The following is a 20,585-nucleotide window of genomic DNA, read 5'->3' on the forward strand; positions in this document are numbered from 1 at the left end:
TGTAGCCACAATTATATAAAATTTACATATGGAAAAGTTCAAGGAGAGAGTTCTTGAGTTAGTAAGGGTTGCACTGATCTGTTACCCAGTCCATGACTAGATTCCCTCTATTCTGAGTTGGTAGCCACTGGTCTGTGTAGCAAACCATGATGACTCCTGGTGTCCTTTGGTATAGTTAGGAGAGATCTGAGACTGTACTGCTTGGATTACTTTGAAAGAACTAAAAAACATAGAAAGTTAATGGACGTGATATTGTGTTAGCCCTCACTTGAAGTTCACAGGAGAACTATTCCTGTTGAATGTGTAAATTGCAACAAAAAGACTCAAATACAACATGTATCTGACTTTGTGCTTTTGTTTATAGAGGATGGATATGCCTTCTTGTTGGAAATGTGTATTAAAATTTAACTTCAAATAATTAAATACATGGGGTTTTTGTTTTGTCTCCTTCCAAAGCAAATTTGCTCTATCATTTAGATAATTTTAATGTGCTAATCCCTGTTAATGCCAATTAATAGCACAAGATTATGTTGATTTTTTTTGGTTGGTATTATTAAAAAAAATGTTTAATAGAAGAACAGTGATGAATTGGACTTTATTTGAATGGACTTGTAATTTTTTGAATTGGAAGTGTAGTGTGAGAAGTAATTAAAACTGGCTCTTCCAGTGAGTATAATGCTTTTACTGAACATCCACTTTTATGACGTGTATAAAATGATTTTTTGCAAATAAAACCAAATCCTGATGAATTCCTCTCTTGTTAATAGAATTACTTTAGAATCCCTTAATTTTTGAAGTTCTGATGGTGATTTTGTATTTTTTTCAAAAATTCAGTAGGCTTTTTTTTTTTCAGTTTAGTGTTCCAAGTTTGTTAATATATGTGTTTAGCTTCTTTATTTGTAATTTTCTCCTAACTATTTTTTTCAGATTTAAAACCCACTCCCTTAGGGAATGCATATTAAAATTTATTTTTATAACTAACATGTTCTCCATATCCCTGCCACTAAAGCATACTCTCATTGGAAGGAATTGAGCAGCATGTCATTGTAAAGATTAACAACCTGGTCTCGTGGAGGGTGCCCCTGCCCATGGCAGGGGGGTGGGAGCTAGATGATCTTTAAGATCTCTTCCAATCCAAACCACTATATAATTCTATAATTAAACTGCAGCAGCAGCTACAGTAATTAATAGATTAGAGATCAGTGGGCAGCTTTAAAAATGAAGATGTGGTAGAATGAAAATAATGAAATAGGGAGCATTTTTCCTGAAGATTAATTCCTACTTTCAGAATCTTGGTTTTCAAAGTTAAGTACTGTCAGGAAAAAAAGAACATTTTACTTGTTTTTTGCTTGGTTGCTTAAAATGTATGTTTTAGATGTCCATTTGATTTCTTGACTTTGACTTTTGAATTTATCTTAAACACAAAACTTCAATATGTTTCTTTTTCTGCTCTTGTGACTGCAGTCTTAAAAGAAAATCTTCCGCTTTGCAGGCAATGCTCAGAGTGTGACCAGGCAGGTAGCAGCGATATGGAGGCTGATATTGCCATGGAAACCTTACCAGATGGGACCAAAAGATCAAGGAGGCAAATTAAGGAACCGGTGAAATTTGTTCCTCAGGATGTGCCAACAGAACCGAAGAAAATTCCAATCAGAAACACGGTAAATGATGGTGGAAGTGGTGTGTTGAGGCCCATATTCATAATAATATTGTTTCACATGACCTACATTGTGGACATTTTGAATTGAGGGATTTCAATTAGATTGATGATCTGTTTTTGTTATATATTCCATTTTCTCATTTTAGTGCTTTTTTAGTTGTGGTAAATACTGTTTTGCTAAAATACAAAGCTGAGAAACACAATACTTAAGCTTGTATAGCTCTTCAGTTGAGAAAAAATTCAGTTTGCGCTTAAACTTAGCTTTAATAGCTGTTCTTCACTGTAGTAGTAAGGACACTTGTTAGGGTAGATTTAAATATATTGAATTATAGCTGTAAAATAATTGGTAATTTCCTTATCTGCAGGCAGCCTGCTGATTGACTGCACATTTTATGACTGTCGCAAGACCCTGTTATTTCAGTTTGTTTGGCTTCCTAGTCTTACTAGTCACTGTATATTTTGTTAAAACTTTCATGGTGGATAGAGTTTTGAGAAGACAAGCAAAACCTCTTGCTTCCTGTACTGATGAAATATTTAGCATCTTTCCTTCCTTTGAAAACAGTGCTTTATTATTGATCACTGTACACTTTTCCTTAAGTTTTTCTCTCCTACTTGTTCAGAAAACAAGTCTTTTCATGTGTGATGTGTCATACCACCTATAAAAAGAACATAAAAATATCAAAGGGCATTTAGGTCCAGGTTATGGGATGAGTAGTGTTCCCATATCCCTTCAGACATAAGTGGTTCATCTTCCAGTATATTTCTTAATATCAGGAAATATTGCAGCCTCTCACATTAGAGTTAGATAAACTTCTTTTCTCATGCAGCACAACTTTATTTTCTTCATAAAGCTTTCTAGGCATTTTTTGATTATACTAGCAGATACCTTACCCAATGTACACTGATAGGATTAAGCAAGTATTTTCCTGACCCAATCTTAAATGTTTGTTTTAATTTTGGGCCACAGCTTTGATTTACCTAATGGCTTCTCTTTCCTTGTCTGTGACTCAGAACTTTAGGAATGACTCAAGCCAAGCTGATTAATTTAACTCAGACTGTTAGGAATGTGAGTAATCCGAAATTAAATTTTGAGAAACTTCTTCTTTATTTTCCTCACTGAGGGAAAGTACCCTTTCTCCTAAAGCATAAGATCTCATAGAATCTTACAGCTGCCTGGGTAGGTTGAACTTACTGTTGTTATGCTTATGTTCACACAGAAAGAAGACTTGCCTGCTGTTCTGCTTACTGAATCCTTTGTATCTCATATCCCATTTTTCTTCTTTCTCTTCTCTCTTTTTATACCTTATGTAGTGCTCTTAGGGTGTGGAGAATCATGATTCTGGGACTAAAGAGAACTAAAATTATTGCAGGAAAGACATTCATAGTTGTAATAAAAAAAGGAGTAATATAAGGCATTGTTCAGAAATCCTAGGAATACAGGATTGATTTGTTCTAAAGCCTATGTAATAACTGCCAAAGTTCTGTGCAAAATGGAAACAAGTCTGATTGCTCTGAAGTGTTTCCCTCATGCTGTGGTGTGTTACATAATATATCTACACACATTGTAGTATGTAATAAAGAGATTAATTGACTTTCAGTGGCATACTGTGTTGTCACTGTATGGTGTTGCACTGTGGAAAAAGACTGCTATCAGTCTAAGAAAGATTTTGTTCCTCTGCTTGAATGTTTGGTCTTTGTTTCAGTTCTCTCCAATTCTCTGCTTTTCTTCAACATACAGATTTTCAAGATAACATCTTTGCTGCCCTGTCAGCAGGGCTTCTCTGTAAAAGAGAAACATTGACCACTGACTGTTTCCCCCTCCAGTGATTGGCCCCCTTCTGGGTAACTCCCCCAGTTTATATACTGAGCATGATGTTCTGTGGTGTAGAATATCCCTTTGGTCAGTTCAGTCAGGCTGTCATGGCTGTGCTCCCTTCCAGCTCTTTGTGCAGCTCCTCCCTGGCAGAGCATGAAACACAGAAGAGTCCTTGATTTGAGCTATACATAACTTAGCAACAGCCAGAACATCCATGTGTTATCAGCATTATTTTGTCAGCATTGCTGATACCAGGTTAGCTCAGCTGGTCAGAGCATGGTGCTAATAATGCCAAAGTTGTGGGTTTGATCCCTGTATGGGCAATTCACTTAACAGCTGGGCTTTTATGATCCTCATGGATCCCTTCCAACATAGAATATTCTGGGATTCTCATGCTAAATCCAAACCCCAGAGCACTATACCAGCTACTCATAAGAAAATTAACTCTATCCCAGCCAAAACCAGACCATCTGGCCAGAGACCTGTGACAATTGGAGCACACTAGCGTTCACAGCTTCTGCATGACATTAGAGACTTAGTTTCCTTCTGTAATTTGGAAGTGTGAGAGGACTAATACTGAAGCAGAATTATTCAGAGTCAGGACAGTGCTTCTCCCTTGTACAGTTCTCTACATTAATTGTGTGCCAGAACAGTGTTTTGTATCCTAATGCTAGATAAGCTTTCTAAAGTGTGTGTGAGTGCTTTCTAAAGTAAAGCTGTGAGTGCTCTATGTATTTCTATCTCTTACCTTTCAAATATTTCACAGCATATTTATATAGACTCATAGATTCACAGAATGTTCTGAGTTGGAAGGGGCTCACAAGGATCACTGAAGTCCAGGCCCTGCATGGGTCACCTCCAAGAACCATACCGTGTGCCTGAGAGCATAGTCCAAACACTTCCTGAGCTCTGTCAGGCTTGGTGCTGTGACCACTTCCCTGAGGAGCTGTGCCAGAGCCCAGCCACCCTCTGGTGAAAAACCTTTTCCTAATATTCCAAACTAAACTTCCCCTGACCCAATTTTAGGCCATTCCCTTGAATCTTGTCGCTGGTCACCAGAGAAAAGAGATCACTGCCTGCCTCTTCTCTTCCCCATGTGACAAAGCTGGGGACTTCAATGAGGTCTCCCCCTCCCCAGGCTAAACATGCCACTTCTTTAATGTCTTCCCCTCTAGGCTTTTGCCATCTTTGTAGTCCTCCTTTGAACTTTTTCTGATAGCTGTAATAGCTTTATCTTTTTTATGTTATGGTGCCCAAAACTGCACACAGCACTTAAGGTGAGGCTGCCCCAGTGCTGACCAGGGTGGGACAATCCCCTCCATTGCCTGGCTGTCAATGCTGTGCCTGATGCCCCCCAGGACACGGGAGGCCCTCCTGGCTGCCAGGGCACTGCTGAATCATGTTCTGCTTGCCTGACCAGGACCCCCAGGTCCCTTTCTGTGGCACTTCTCTCCAGCCTCTCCTTCCCCAGTCTGTCCATGCATTGAGGGTTGCCTTGTCCCAGGTGCAGATTCTTGCCCTTGCCCTTGTTAAGCTTGATACAGTTGGCAATTGCCCAGATCTCTCATTTAGGACCCTCTGCAGGATCTCTCTTATTTTGAAGGAGTCAGCAGCTCCTCCCAATTTAGTATCATTGGCAAGCCTACTTAGTATATCTTCAAGTCTTGTGTCCAAGTGGTTTTTGAAGATGCAGAGAAGAATTGGGCCTAATATGAAGTGCTCTGGAGCCTCACTAGTGACAGGTCACCAGTCTGATGTCATCCCATTCACTATAACTTAAGGAAATCAAGTTGGACAAGATGAACTTTCCCCTCATTAAGCTACGATGGTTCTGACTGATGATTTTGTTGTCCTTCGAGGGTTTTTCAGTATCCCCCAGAAAAATCTCCATAATTTCACCAGTCACTGAAGTGAGACTGACAGGCCTGTAGTTTCCAGGGTTCTCCTTGCCCTTGAAGACTGGGATATTTGCCAGCTTCCAGTCAACTGGGGCCCCTTGGATTGATCAAAAATCATCAAAAGAAGTTTTATAATGACATCAGACAGTTCAGTATTCTCTAATAAGGCCCCATCAGGCCCCATAGACTTACAGGGATCCAGCTGGAGCAGTGAATCCCACACAAATTCTGGGCTGACTGGGAATTCAGCATTCTCACAACCATGGTCTTCAGCTGAGGGCACTGGGACCCCCTTAGCCTGTTGTTGCTGGTGAAAACAGAGGCAAAGAAAGCATTAAACATCTCTGCCTTGTCTGTGTTTCTCTTTGTGGGAAGACAGAGAGAAAGCCCAGCCATTTGCACTCCATTGTTTTGGAGACAGCAGCTATCATATTGTGCATTAAAATGTAACTTAAGTTTACAAGACCTCTCTGATTTTGAACTTCCCTTGACCATATAAGTGAATATACAAGGGTAAATTTAAACATACCATACTTTTACTCTGTACAAATGATAAATGAATGTAAATAAACAAGACATTAAGCTTTGTACTTAATTCTTTTGTATAATGGCTGCATTTGCAGACAGAATTTAATGAATTGTTTATGCTTTATACATTTCAAGCCATATGTAGAGACCTTTTAAAGAATTTTTGCATTTCAGTGCATAGCTTTTAAAGCCAGGTTTATTTAAAATCGTTATAATTTTATCTTTATCATTCCAATTTCACACTTTTATAAGCATCACAAATCATTATTTCTGCTGCTAAAAAATTTCACAGAAATTAATAGCTAATGATTAGCAAATAGCTAATAGAAATCAATAGCTAATTGCATAAACCAGATATCTATTAACACCTTCCTTATATTTCTATATTTCTTATAAATCTGAATGTTTTTTAACATTTGCTTTTCTAAGCTGTACCATTTCTTTCACTTTTTTTTTCTCATAAAGATTATAGAATAGATTGTTTCTTTGGAAAATACTCTAAAGAGATGCAAATAGCATTCTCAGGAGTAAATTGAGAGGTTAATGGTTTTACTCTACTCAGCTATGTATGTACAGATTTTCAGAGTCTATTTGAGGTGATCTATATTATAAAAACACAGCTTTTAAAAATCTCTTGACTTCATTTGCTGTCCTAGAATAAAAAAGAATACAGAGATTATTTTTTTATCAAACATGTCATTACTAAAATAGTTTTGTTAGTCTGAGGTCTTGCTTTTACAAAATAAGGGTTTTCCCTCTGTCCTTTTGAAAAAATGAACTTAAGTATATTTTTAAGGTTTCATCACCCATGCTTTCCCTACAATGTATGCTGTAGTCTGGAAGTATGATTCAGTTCCTGTATGTCATATACATACAACATCTTCTAAAGCAATTTTGTGCTGCTGGGGCTGGCTGTGTGCTCTAAGAGTGGAAGGGACACTTGGTGTGTCCTTGGAAGTAGTGTTTGTGTTGTTGAATATTCCATCTTCCAATAAATGCTGTCAGATCCTGGTACTCTTAATGAGGATATTAGAGGTTTTTTTTGTGTGGCTTGTTTTTGTGGAAATTCCATTTTGAATTCCTTTTTATTGAGAAGCATCTATCCACCTAGTTACGAAGGTGAAATAAAAGAATTTTGGGAACTTAATTGTTGAAGCCTGTAAGTGAAGTATTCTGATGCTCTGATACCAAACTTATTTTTGCTATTTGAAACCTGAAAATCTTTTTTCTGTAATTGCATTGTATATAATCCAGAGATACACACAGTAATGTTCCTGTTTTACAGTAAAAAGTCTGTGTTAGTTACGGTTTTGACATACAGAATTTAAAGATTAATTGCTGTCAGCTGAACATAAATGCTCTAGAAAAAAAAATTTGGTAGTCAGTCAACTTTCTGAAACTTAAAGTTTTAATTACAATGGACATTGTAAAATAACTTTATTTTCTTTATCAATTAACAGAAAAGCTCAACTGAGTCTGACACCATAACATCACAAACATCACAAATATATAAACTAATTATTTCAGCTTGCCAAATACATGGATACATGATAATATAGGACTCTCTTTTGGCTTCAGGTCAAATTCAGAATAGAGTGAAGTAAGATCTAGCTCTTCCACGATGCTTGAATCAAATGGAGTGTATCAGTTTTACGTTTTTCTTTCCCTTTGTTTTGTTTTGCTTTGTTTGGAGTTTGGAGATTGTTTTAGTTGGTTGGTTTGATTTTTAAGAAAGCAAGAAAGAGAAAAAAGACCTGCAGATTAAAGATCACCTGCTTTTCATTCAGCAAAGACATGGAGAAATGAATGTATTCCAAATGGTATTCCAATGGTGTCAATACTGGTATCTCTGTAAGTAAAGGTAACCAGTGTATCTGTCAATTCTGCAAATAAGTTCTCGTAAGTTGAGTTTTCCAGGAAAGAATCACTTGTTTTATCAACGCCTGAAAACTGAGCTTTTCTGGCCTCCTTGTCTTTCTGCTTCTGTTTCAGTTCTCTAAACATGTACTTTGGAGAAAATTAATGTTAAAAAGGATAGAAGTCAATCCTGCTCTTTCTCAAATTCTGTCACTTATTTCAGCCTGAGAAACAGTAGTTACAAATTATTTGATAGACTCAGTGATAGTTTTGCTTGACAGCAGGAATGTTGCAAAATTTTTGATTTTCTAGGAAAAAAAGTTCTCAAGACAATGGAAACTAAAAAAAAAATAGAGAAAAATTGTAATTCTATGTAATTAAGCTTCATGGATGACTTGTTTCTTTTTATAATCATATTTTGATTAACTGCTGTTTCTTTTCATCTGACAGTTCCTTTTTATTACTGTCATTTTCCTGGAAAATTTAATAATTATTTCAGAGATATTTTTTGAATAGTAGTGATATATACCATTTAAGATACTCACTTGGATCTGTACTGAACAAGGGTGCCATCTGGTGTCTATATGGCAGTCCTTACCTCTCTTTGAAATTGTTTTATGCCTATGGGCTGCCATCAGTTGAACATTTCTTCTGCCTTTTAACAAAGCAAAGGGAGTCAAAAGGATTTTTTCTGCAACTGGATTCGTCATAACCTTTTCATTGGCAAAGGAAATTTGCAATTTCTAATTTTTCATAAGTAATAGATGACATAATGAATTAATAATTGCTATCTTGGCAAAATGATCGTGGTCAATGTGTAACAGGATAGAGAACATATTATCTGTGCAGTTTCTACCTGTGTGGCTTTTTTCACAGACTTTTGTGATTTGTTTTATGCACGCTGTTGATAGTGCGTTGATTTCATTAAGTCACTTTTTTAGTAGAGTGAAAGTTTCCCCACTTCCATTTTCTGAGAGTGTTCTGTTTGGCTTGTGTTTCATATCAGAGTTATCTTCTGTTCTGTAGTGGTGTAATTCCCCTGCATTGACCTCTTTGTTTGGAATGATTATATAGCATTCTAATGTTTACTGATTTTTTTTTGTTTGTTTGTTTTTGGATTATCCATAGCAATATATGATAAAGGCTGCATAAGTGGGATAGTTGAGTTTTGGAGGTTTTTGATATGTGTGATATCTCTTAGCTATGAACCATAGTTTGATAAAAGGTAAAAAAACAAACTATGGAAGTATATCATTAATGTCAGTGTGTCAGCTACAACTTGACATAAGATAGAAATGCAAATGTCTGAAGAATTTAGATAGGATCCAGAATTAAACCATGGCTGTAATCTTGTACTGATCCTCTTTGCTGTGCTTGTCAGCATGTGTAAAAGACAGCTGTGTGTCTTTTTCAAGTAGTCACTGTAGCCACAGGTTTGGCAGGGAAATATAAGTCAATATGTGCTGTTGTTTCTGACAAGAAGTGTGATGTTTATAGATCTCCAAAAATCAAAGCACCTAAAGCTCTTCACATTTTGCCCTCTTAAAATTATAACACACACAAAACAACTCCTGCAGACTTTCTGCAGAATAAGGAAATTACTGTAGTATGAATAGTTTTGAAAGTCAGATGTATCTTAAATAGCATTGTAGTCCAATACCTGCTACATTTATATTTTCTTTCTCAAGGAATGTTTTGAAAAAACTCAGAAATCACCATTGATCTTCTGAAAAACTGTGACACATGAGATCAAATACAGAACCATACTAGTTCAATTTATGTGGACTTGAACCTTTGCCACTGACCACAGTTGTTTTCAGTATTTCATACTCTTTTCCATGTGTTGTTAACATTGTTAACTCCTCTGAATCTTCTTGTGAAAAACAAGAAATTAAATAGGTGACAGTATGCACTTTTATCCTCTAGGATCGCTTCAAAAAAAAGCTCATGAGGAGCAAATACTTCTGACTTTTGGGTGTCACCTCTCCAATTTTGGTTGGTTTACAAGTTTTGGATCAATCATGTTGGGCTTTTTCTTCCAAATGGCAAAGCAAAAGTGCTCCAAGGGAACATCCTGCCTTCTATTGCTGTCTTTGGATTAACTGGTTTAAGGCACAAACAGTGAAACATAACAATGAGGTTTGGTGACAGCCATAGTGGATTTGAGTCATGTGGGCACCCTTTCTGTCCTGTTCACCATTGTGCTTTCCCACCTGGAAGCTAACATGTCAGCTTGTGGCATCTCTTAGTGATGCCAAACAGACTGTTTCCTTTGCAGCTTTGCTTTGCTGCTTTGTTTCCCTTTGCAAACATTCTGTTTCCTTTCAACAACTATAGGGTTCATTCTAGGCTTTATTTGTTGTTTACAGATGTCTTTCATTTGTCTCATGTATAGAATTTATTTTTCTGAGAATATTAAAAATCTTTTAGTCAATGCATTATCTAATCTTCTTCATTTTATGTGTTTCATATTGTTGCTTATAAACAAAAATACAAAATGTAAGCATTCACTTCCATCTTTTCCAAGTTCAAAATGGAGACTGCCACTTCAGTCTTTCTACTTGTCCTACTTTTAGGATTGAACCCATTGTTTATCACATTTTCCCTCAGCATATTTTCATTCCATTTTGGACCATGTTCTTTAGTGTTGTTATTTTTGAAGTGTCTTGAGTTCACCATCTCCTCCCATGCATTACCCCGTGTCCATCATTCATTTGATCGATGTCACATTGAATCATTTATGACTTCATCATTCATCATTAATTGTGTTGGTATTCTGTTTTTTAGCCATTTAAGTCATGATTCTTTTAATTTCCTATGCCAACATGCAAATTTCCACTCTGTAACAGCAGAATGCTGCACAGCTTATATGGATACTTTTGTGATACAAAGCACAATGGCTGAAAGAAACCAATTTTTTTTTTGTCTTTCCCTTGGCTGTGGAAGTGTATGCTCTAATTCTCCTATGTTTTCTTTGTTTTTCCAAGGCTTTCTCTAACCTTCTTTCTTAATTGTGTTTTGTTTCTTGCATTCTGTATTGTAGAGAGATACATATTTGATGTGGTATTGTAGAAACTGTCAACTTAGATCATTACAAATTAGATTAGACAGAATGATCCAATGTTGGATCTTTTCCTACTGCTCTGTCTTTCCAGATTTGATAGCTGTTTGCATGTGATGCCCACCACTGCTTCTCTCTAGGGACTCTTGTAATGTTTTGTGTGAATTTTTAAGACAATAAGCAAGAGAGGTAGGATTTTATCTGCTCCAACTATTAAATGAAAAATCAGGAGTTAATGAAATAGCTGAAATAAGTGAAATGGGATATGCCTTAATACTGTGGGATTGTTCTCTAACTTCCACAGATGGTAAGCCTTGAACTAAAAGACAAAAAAGGACATTGCCAATTTTTAAGTTTCATTTATTCAGAACATTGCTCTTTTCAGAGGACAAGCATTAAAATTGCTATGAAGGGTAAACCTTTGGTAAGATAGTCTTGGAAAAGATGGCTTGCTTTCATCTTGATGATTTCATTGAATCAAACAGTTCAATTTCTTTACCCAAGGAAAATAATCTTACAGGATTTTAAAGAGATTAATTAGGAGTTTATTTGATCAGGTGTGTCTTTCCCCTAAAAATGTTATGCTAAAGAGACTAATAAGAAGAATTTAATCTATTTTATCTTTAGCAATTTTAAACTTTTTTATCAAAGTGTTTCTTTTGTTCTTGTTTAAAAATAATTCTGTTTTATACTGGCATCTTAATTTTAATTCCTTGACCTGTCTTGGTCTGCTCAGATTACTTTGGGTTGTATTGCTAATGAAATAAGGTACTATTTTTCCCTTTCAATTCACTGTAAGATATGTTCTTTGTGATGCAACAGCTGAATCTGTTTATTTAAAATAATTACAATTTTAACTTGATTTCCTAAGGAAAATAAGTTAGTCATTTGTCTACTACTATAGTAGCATTGCCTTTAGTAATTGATAGACCCATTATTGCAATATTTGATTGAGAGTTGTGTATGCCTAAGGTTATTAAGTGTTGGAGTGTTTTTTGGAGCAGCTGAATGGGAAGGATGAGGTCTGTATGGAAAAGGTTCTCACTTTAGTTGGGGAACACACGGAAAACTTTGGGATACATTGGGAGCTACGGTTTGGATACACTAGAGAAGAAGTTAAGCCACTAGAGAAGGGGAGGAATAGAAATATTGTTTCAGAAGGTCAAATTTTATTAATTCAACTGGTTTTAGTGTCATTTCATTCCTTTATTTGAATTATTTCACTACCATAATTGTGAAAGAAATGAAATGAAAAATATAGTCTGCCCTTGTTATGACTTTGGCATGTTTTTCTGAGTTTTTGGGGGGGTTAAGATTATATAGAATCAGCCCTTAGCTGTAGACATCTAATTTTAAATCCTCAGTTGCCTGTGTGGTAAGCAGAAGTGGATGGTGATTGCATTCTGATGCTGTGGGCTCCAGATCTCAGTGATGGAGTCTCAGTGTTACTGGTAAGGGAAGTGTCTGAGCACATCACACACTTTGCCCTTACTGGAGTGCCCACTGAATGAATTCCAAAGCTGTGTCAGTACAGAATTTTGGATGAGACACAACCGAAGACTTGCCAGTCAGCAGTCATTAAATGTCAACATTTGAAATAATTTTTCACATAAATATTTTATTTCTACATGAAGAAAATTTTATAGGTACATATTTTGAGCCACTTTACATTGTTTGGTATTTTTTTTGATATTAGTATTCTTGTTTTGAAGTGTCATCTTGTCACAGTTGCCTTGTGTGTTGTATCTCTCTAATCCACACCTTGCTCTGTTTTGATCTGGACTGAATTGTCTGTCTCAAATGGTGGAAGTTTTACAGCTTTTCTACCTTCTACAGTAAAATAAAAAAGCTGCTGGGATAGCACTGGCATTAATTGAGATTTTGCTTGAGTGCTGATAACATGACTTTGCTTTCCCAACTTACTGTTTGAACACTTTGGAAATGCCAGGACAAATTTCACAAAACTGTCTTGCTCCATTTTATGGTATAGGGAAATCCTCAATTGAAGGTATCTCTGTAGTATTGAATTGCCAGGTATTGTGATTTTAAAAAAATCACTGTCTTTATGGGCATCTTTTTCTGGATTAACATCACAAGTTTTGAATATGAACAAGTTTATCTCAGTTGTAATATATGCCATTTAATAGCAAAGTTCCCTTAGCTGCTTTTAAATAACAAAACTTAAATTGTTTTTGGTAAGTACATGCAGCACTCATATTTTATATTTATAATCTCTGATGTTTTTGTTCTGAGTCTGCTAATGACAGAAATTATTAAGAGCAATTTAAAACACAGTACTTTGAGGCAAACAGCAATGAATAATTCTGAATAAAGTAATCCAGATTTAAATGATTCTTTCCTGCTGACCTGTAAGTTAACTTTAGTGACAACATATTTAAAATTACAAATGTCAGGTTACTGGTGGGCTGTTGCTGAAAATCAAAGAATATTCAATTTTCAGTTGTTAATTTGATCTTATTTTTCATGTTGAATGCTGGCAATAGTAAAATTATCTGAGCAGAAGCATTGAAAATAAGTTTAACTATGGAGGTCCATTTGGAAAAAAAAGTATAAAATTGCTATTTTAAAAACATATAAAATATCCTACAAATTTGTGTACTAAGATGTTGATTTTAATGTTTGTTTCCTAGTGATTATTGAACAAACTCAAGTATGTTTGAAGGTTTAGAAAGCTGATGAAAGCACAATGAAAATATAATTTAATGTGACATTCCTTGTCATATGCATCATGCATTATAGAGCAAGCAGGTGAAAATCAACATTGTCTTGGCAAAAGTGCCTAAATTGATTATAAACCTTATGTCTCCATTTTGCTGAAGTTTAAATATGTTTAATTATTCCTTAAAATTGAGTTATTAACTTGTAATACTTTCTGTGTAGAGTCAAAAGTAATGTGACTATTACCTAGATTTCCAAATTATGTATAAGTTTTCAAGATAGCATTACTCTGATGGTGCAAGGCATGCACTCCTTGTCTCTTGCTGCTTAAACATGAAGAGTGAGGACCTTAATACTGCTTCCATTGGCATGCACCATTATACCTACTTCTTTATAATCTTTACACAGCTGCATTCAGGAGTGCCTCCATAGCTTAAAATTGTCCAAGTTTGTAAATGTTCTTAGGACTAATTCCAGAGGCTGAAAGGAGTAAAATTGGCAGTTAGTGTGCTGCTGTCTGATCAAACTCCTTTTTTGGCTAGTTTTAACTTGCAGTGACCTTGAATTGTGTAACATGTAGCTGACACATAGCCCATGTTACATTAATACCTCTACTATTACATTGATAAATTCAGTTTTCAGTAGCAAATATTTTTTTCCAGATTTTGGCACTGCTTATGGCTTGCAGAATGTAGAACACCTCAATTACTAGATGCATAGTTAGTATATGTATTAAATAGATAAGGTTTTACATTTTTTTATAAATCACCCTTAGGGAAATGTGAAAGAGAATCCTAATGGCAATTAAAGTATTCTAAAGAGCCATGAAATAGACTAGGATTTTCCATTGCACTATGTTCATTACTACTACAGTGTTAAATCTTGTCTAAAAATCTTCCCAAATAGAATGTTACTAACATACACAGATCAAAATCTGCAGAAGTATAAAGGTATAGATGTGTTGAAGTGGCAGGTTTATTTGCAGTGTAGCAGTATTTAAATCTGTAAAACAGTTTAAAATAGAGAACTGTCTTCAATTTGAAGCTAGTACAAATCACCTTCAAGGAGGACCCAAACAGGAGAAGCATTATACTGTTAGCTTCTTTGGAATTGAATTTATGATTGCTTGTGCTTCTAAACTGGTCTAAGATTTTTTTGATGAGTTGTTTTTTAGTTCTGCTGAAGTGAACACCAGCTGCTTCAGAAAAAGTTTTAAGAAACCATAAAGTAGGCAGTGCTTTTCTTTATCATATGATAAATCACTTCCTAATGTGGTGATTTTTTCACATAAAACCAAGAATTTTCATGGTTTTTTTAATGTATTTATGTTATTTGCGTCTGTGTGTCAGACACAAATTTTGGGTTACTGGAATAGTCTCTGATTTACTTCCACATTCCTTCTAATTTAGTTCCCTTTTTGTACAAGAAGGAAAGAGTGATATTGTCAGCTTGTGGCAGTTATATAACACTGGCAGGTTAGTAATGCTGCTGCTTCAAAAATGTAGTGACTGAACCTGAACTCAGGCACGTTGTATGTAGTAACTTTAAAGGTGCTTGTAAACCTTTGGTGCTTACTGGTGCAGTCCATGGATACCCCTTGTCCTCCACATTGGTGGTATTAATACTTTTTTTGCCAACTGAAATACTGAAAAAATTTCTAATTCCTGTGTAGAATCATAGAGAGATCTGTTGTGTACCAGTCATATGTTGGTATATGCTACAGCTTTATGAGTGTTTGCCATATACCCATTATACTAAGCTTGAAATTTTAATTCTTGTTGCTCCTCAGAATCTGTAAGGTATTTTGCCTTCCTGTTTTGGTAAAGTTCTTTTTTCCTTTTTTTTTTTTTTTTAATTTTATCACTTGGCTTCTAAATAGAGCACATTTTAGTGCTCAGTGAGTGATTTTAATACACTGTTCATATCAATATTCAAATTACTAGTTTTGGGAAGTTTGTGCAAAGTTTGTAAGAGATTTGTAATTCTAGTGACAGTGTTTTTAAAAATAAGACTTACCATACTCAAGTGTATATATTTAATTTTTGGCTCATTGTATAGATTTATATTCAAAATGTGAAACTATTGTCCTAAAACTGATTAGTGTAGTTGTCTGGCAGTGGTTCTGTAGCTAGTGCTTTAAATTATTTCCTGTGATACGTTTTTGTTGTTAGGAATAATAGATAAATAACAAAAACATTCTGTTATCTAACATTGCATTTTAAATATATTCTCTTCTAGAGAACTAGAGGACGAAAACGGAGCTTTGTGCCTGAAGAAGAAAAAGCTGAGGTTGGAATATAGTGCTTTGTTTCTTTGTTTTTTTAACAATTTCACAAAAAATTAAACTTGGGGCTGAAGTGTTACTTTCCATGCCATAATTGAAAATATTTGCTTTCCTTCCCTCCTTTCCCCTCTGTTCCTTTCTTTTTGCCTTCTGCTGTGATAGGAACGTATTCCCAGAGAAAGAAGGCAACGACAGTCTGTGATGCAAAAGAAGCCCAAGTCAGAGGATTTAAGGACTGAGTGTGCTACCTGCAAAGGCACTGGAGACAATGAAAATCTAGTCAGGTAGGTTTGATACTCTGACCTTATGAGGAGTTCAAGTCCCATCTTTAACACTTAGTCATGATTAAAATGAAGAAAATGTACTTTTTGAAAACACGATACATTTCCTCCCCTTATTTAGGAGTAACATTACATTAGAAATACTGACTTGATTCGCTTATTGATCTGCCAAAAACATTTATATTTTAAATAACTAAGATAATCTGGTTTTCTAACACAGGAGAATTAATTTGCTCTCATCAGGGTGAATTGTCAATGTTTTAGAGCAGGTCAGAAAGATAAACCAACATTTTAATGATATTAAAGCTACATGAGCATCCTAAAAGTAATTAAATTAAAATAATCAACAATTTTATGAGCTGAAATGTGGATTGTGAAGAATTTATATTTTTAAAAAGGTATTAATGCTACCTCCATTAATGCATATCATGAAAGGGTTTGATAATCATGTTTCTTATCTGAAAAAGAAATGAAAAAAGTCCATTGAATGATGTTTTAGTAGGTGCAGAAATCTAATTAAAGTATAGAATAGCTGCTGTTAAATAGCTACCATTGACCACAACTTCTGCAGATTTTTTATAGCTCACATTGTAGTATCTTTGCAAAGCTATAAAAACTGTTCACAATTCTTGAAAGAAGAATCATGGACCTTATCAATGAGAAAGTGGGTTTAAAATGCATCTACAGAGATTTCATTAGGATGATCTTATAAGTTCAAATTTAAAGAAGTGTATTGTACTTAGGTACTGTATGCTTCAATGAGATGTTTCTGGACAAGTTCTTATCTTTAGGTCAGATATAATTGTTGCTTTTAACTGGAAGAAGTACTCCAAAATAAGCACTTTAGTTTATTTCTGGGAGTCACAGTTATGAGAAAGGTCAGAGTCACTAATGACATAAGCAAGCAAGACACAGCTTTATAATCAGGATGTGTCACAGGTACAGATGCCTTGTACATACTCAGAATAGCTGGTTTTAGTATCAACCACAACATATGATTTACCATAGCAGTTGATAAAATTCCAAGGCTGTGTGCCAGAGTGTATTTGTATTTCCAAACTGGAGGCAAAGTGCCTGTGTACAAGCTCATCAGTAACTGTGACTCTCATATACAGACAAGCCACTGCTGCTGGGTAATCTTAGATCCTGCTCAGAACCAGGCTGTGAAACAGAGGGGGGTGTTACAGGGATTGCTCATGCAGTTCCACTGATGAGGACTGGTGGCAGCAGGTTTTTGTCTGCCCATGACAAGATAAAGGGCTTTCTTAAGCCCTATGGTTTACAAGAAATAAAAGAGACAGGAAGACTGCTTTGTTGTGGGAACGAATCTTGGTAAAACATGTGCTGTGTTTTACTGTGAAAAAGGCAGTAAATTAGTTTTTTTCTTCAGGGTTTCTTAAGAAATGTTAAAAATACCACACTGGAGGACATAAATGATAAGATTACAAAATGGCATGAGGAGCTGTATGTTTAAGTTATGATTAAAAATAATGGTAGAAAGAACTGCTATGTTTTGCTTCCTACAGGAAAAGATTTTAGGAGTAATTTAGATGGGCCAGAAATAAACATATTACATACCAAAACCCAACAGGTTCTCTTAAAAATCACCCTCATAGTTAGGCCAAGTAATTACTAAGTACTGAACAGTACTCCTGCATAGGAGAAGGAGTTTATGTTCTAATCCTTTGTTTATAATTCTCTGAAAAATATTTCCTTAAATTTTACTATTTTCTCTATTAATTTTTAAAAAATATTTACATTAAAACTTCCTTTTCTTCAGATAATATCTATAAATAGCTTGAACTTTGTCCAGTTTAGGTTACCACTGCTTCTAAAGAGCTGTGGAGGCTTACTTTTGATAATATCTAAATTATGTTAACTCTGCAGTCTAAGATGTAGGGGAGTGACCCACAGTGTTCCTATGTCAGAGAAAGTTTTCAGAAGCTTCTTTTCTATTCCATCATCACAAAGTGGTCTGAGTGATGCTGTTCCTGCACTGGTGCTTTTTCCTCCCTGTTCCATCACACAGGACTCCTTTATGGTGGTAGAAATAGTGTTTTCAATGCAAGGTTTTAGGACTCCTTGCAAGCAAGTTAAGGAGGGAAAACAAAGTATTTTTTCAATAGCTGTTTGTTTGGCACTATCTGTTAGCAAAGCCCAAAATTTCTCAGATCTTTATTATTATCTTTGGTCTTCACTAAAATTACTGGATTTAATTTTCCCTCTTTCTAACCCATTTATAACTAAGAAAAGGGGGGTTGTGGTTATATTTAACAAGAGATTTTTCTGAATATAAAAGTTCCTCACTAAGTTAAGCGCAAGTATGCAGCTGGTGAAACTGCACATTTAGGGAATAGTCTTGAAGAGCCTCCTGTCTTTTTCTGCTGTCTGTTACCACAAACAGGGCTGGTTACTTGACACTTGGGCAATCTGCTTTCAAAAATTGTAGATTCTTCTAAAGTTTATTTGGCCCTCACTCCAGAGTTGCTATCTGAGTAATGATTAGAGGAAGAGAAGGGATTTTTTCATATTTCAAATAATGCAGCAGAAATTTATAATTTATAATAATAATTTATTTACCAATAATTTGGGGCAAAAAATATAATCTAACTAGTTCTTACTGTATGACTATTGGAATTGTTTTTTAGTCACAATTTCAGGTGCTTCTGAGTAGCTTTGGGTGGGTAAGGGATTATTTGCTATATGCTCAGTGACTTTATTTAACCTGTTATTCATATGGTTTAAAACCAATAAATATGAAAGGATTTATCCTTTAAAAGTGCATTTCATTCTGATGAATCATGCTTTATTAACTGACTGAATTATGCCTTAGTGACTATAGTGATAAGAATTAGAATATTTTTAATGATAAGCTTTTGTCTAAAACTTATTGATTGACATATTGCATTTATTTATGCTAATAGTTTAGCATATATATGTATTATAGACATGTCAAGATAGTGCCTATTTAATCAAGGATGTCAGATAATATAGATAGGCTCTTTCAGTATAGTAGCATGCACTAGAACTGAAAGATTAGATTTTATGGTTTTGTCCACTAGAAAGGATCAGTCTTGTGATACTTATGTGATGGCTTTTTTTTAAAGAAATTACAGTGAATTTATTTGATAAATTCTTCTATACATGTCTGTGTAAATTCCATTGAACTAAGTAAACCTGCAATTTTTATCTTTTACAAGAATAATTAATGTCAAGGTTTACAGATCTAACAGTGAAAAGTTAATTGAAACCACATACTTAAATGAGGCAAAGTTGAATCTGTAACTGTCATTAGAAATAAGTGAGAAAGCTATAGCTGTAATTAGAGGAAAGCGTGGATTTTGACTTATCTTTTTACTCAAATGACCTGTCACTGAGTTTTGAGAGAAAGAGTAGTAAAAGATGAAGGTTTTAAAATACTTTATATTGGACACAGATAGGTTTCATATGGGGTAGGCATGAAGATGCAGCACTTTATAAAAAGAGAAAAGAAGTAAATTTTCTGAGAAACTCAGAAAATAATTTTAAAGATTGTTTGTTTTTAGAGCTGACCTTTGCTGTTTGTTTCAGAAGGCATTTAGATATGATGCTTCTATTTCCATTTTGTGACTATTTGAAGTCATATATATGATTTAGACATTTAAAAGGTTTCCTGAGTGCTTAATTACAGTCTTGCTTGAATTGCTTAGAATGATAGATCTTGCAGAGGAGTTGCTTTATTTGTAAGTACCTCCTGTTTAGTTTTTTTTGTTGCTTTTTTTTTTAATGAGTCTGTAATTCACTGATGCAAATCTTTAAAAATAGCTCTCCAATAGTTCTCTTTAGAATGTCACCATATTTAGTAGCAGCATGGATAAGGAAGTGTCTTAGAGGTGGCTCAATATGTGATAGGGAAAACCTGCCCTCCATGTGGTAGCATTGTACAGACAAAGTGCTTCTAGCACAGTATTACTGTGTAATCTGCTTTGGTAAAATGAAAAATTAAGATGAACTTCTGTAATTTTAATGTGTAAAATAGTTTTGTAAAGAAGAATTCACAAGCTAATGCAGTTAAAAAATTTTCAAGGGAGGAGTTCTAAATTATTTCACTTCTAAAGAAGTGGCCTCTTCTCAAAAAATAATCCAGTTTTCAACTGCTCCTATTGAAAAAAAGTTAAATACAGTATCTGTTGTTTGCTTTAAGATATGCTTGAGTGATATTTTGGAATGTAGTGCATTAGATAAAATTGACATCTCAATAGTAGATTTGAGAGAAGCAGAATCATTCTTGTATGGGCCAAAATCAGGTTAAGGAAATCTCTGAGAAATATTCAATTTCTTCATCCAAAAATTTAGAGCAAGCATATTGTAGTGCATTCTTTTGTGGTTTTGTGTATTGAGTTTTTCTGCTGTATTGTCAATTAAGTTAGAATTTTCTATTTCATTTGATTTGCAGTAACTGAGGCAGAATTATGACTTCAGCATTACAGAGAGAGTACAAAAGATGAAGGTCATGTATTTGAAAGAATAGAAAATAGAATT

General features: G+C 34.9%; 1 protein-coding gene across 6 annotated transcripts in view; it reads left to right on the forward strand.

The window, feature by feature from the left end:
* PHF14 (PHD finger protein 14) overlaps positions 1-20,585 on the forward strand; it is a 161,168-nt gene that overhangs the window by 51,412 nt on the left and 89,171 nt on the right. For all 6 annotated transcript variants that reach the window (XM_064704394.1, XM_064704396.1, XM_064704395.1 and 3 more), the window contains 3 exons: positions 1,493-1,661; positions 15,738-15,788; positions 15,946-16,067. In XM_064704394.1, the coding sequence (XP_064560464.1) occupies positions 1,493-1,661; positions 15,738-15,788; positions 15,946-16,067 (342 nt within the window). The remainder of the gene's footprint in view (positions 1-1,492; positions 1,662-15,737; positions 15,789-15,945; positions 16,068-20,585) is intronic.

This window comes from Zonotrichia leucophrys, chromosome 2 (genome assembly GCF_028769735.1).
Source record: "Zonotrichia leucophrys gambelii isolate GWCS_2022_RI chromosome 2, RI_Zleu_2.0, whole genome shotgun sequence".
NCBI classification, from domain to species: Eukaryota; Metazoa; Chordata; class Aves; order Passeriformes; family Passerellidae; genus Zonotrichia; species Zonotrichia leucophrys.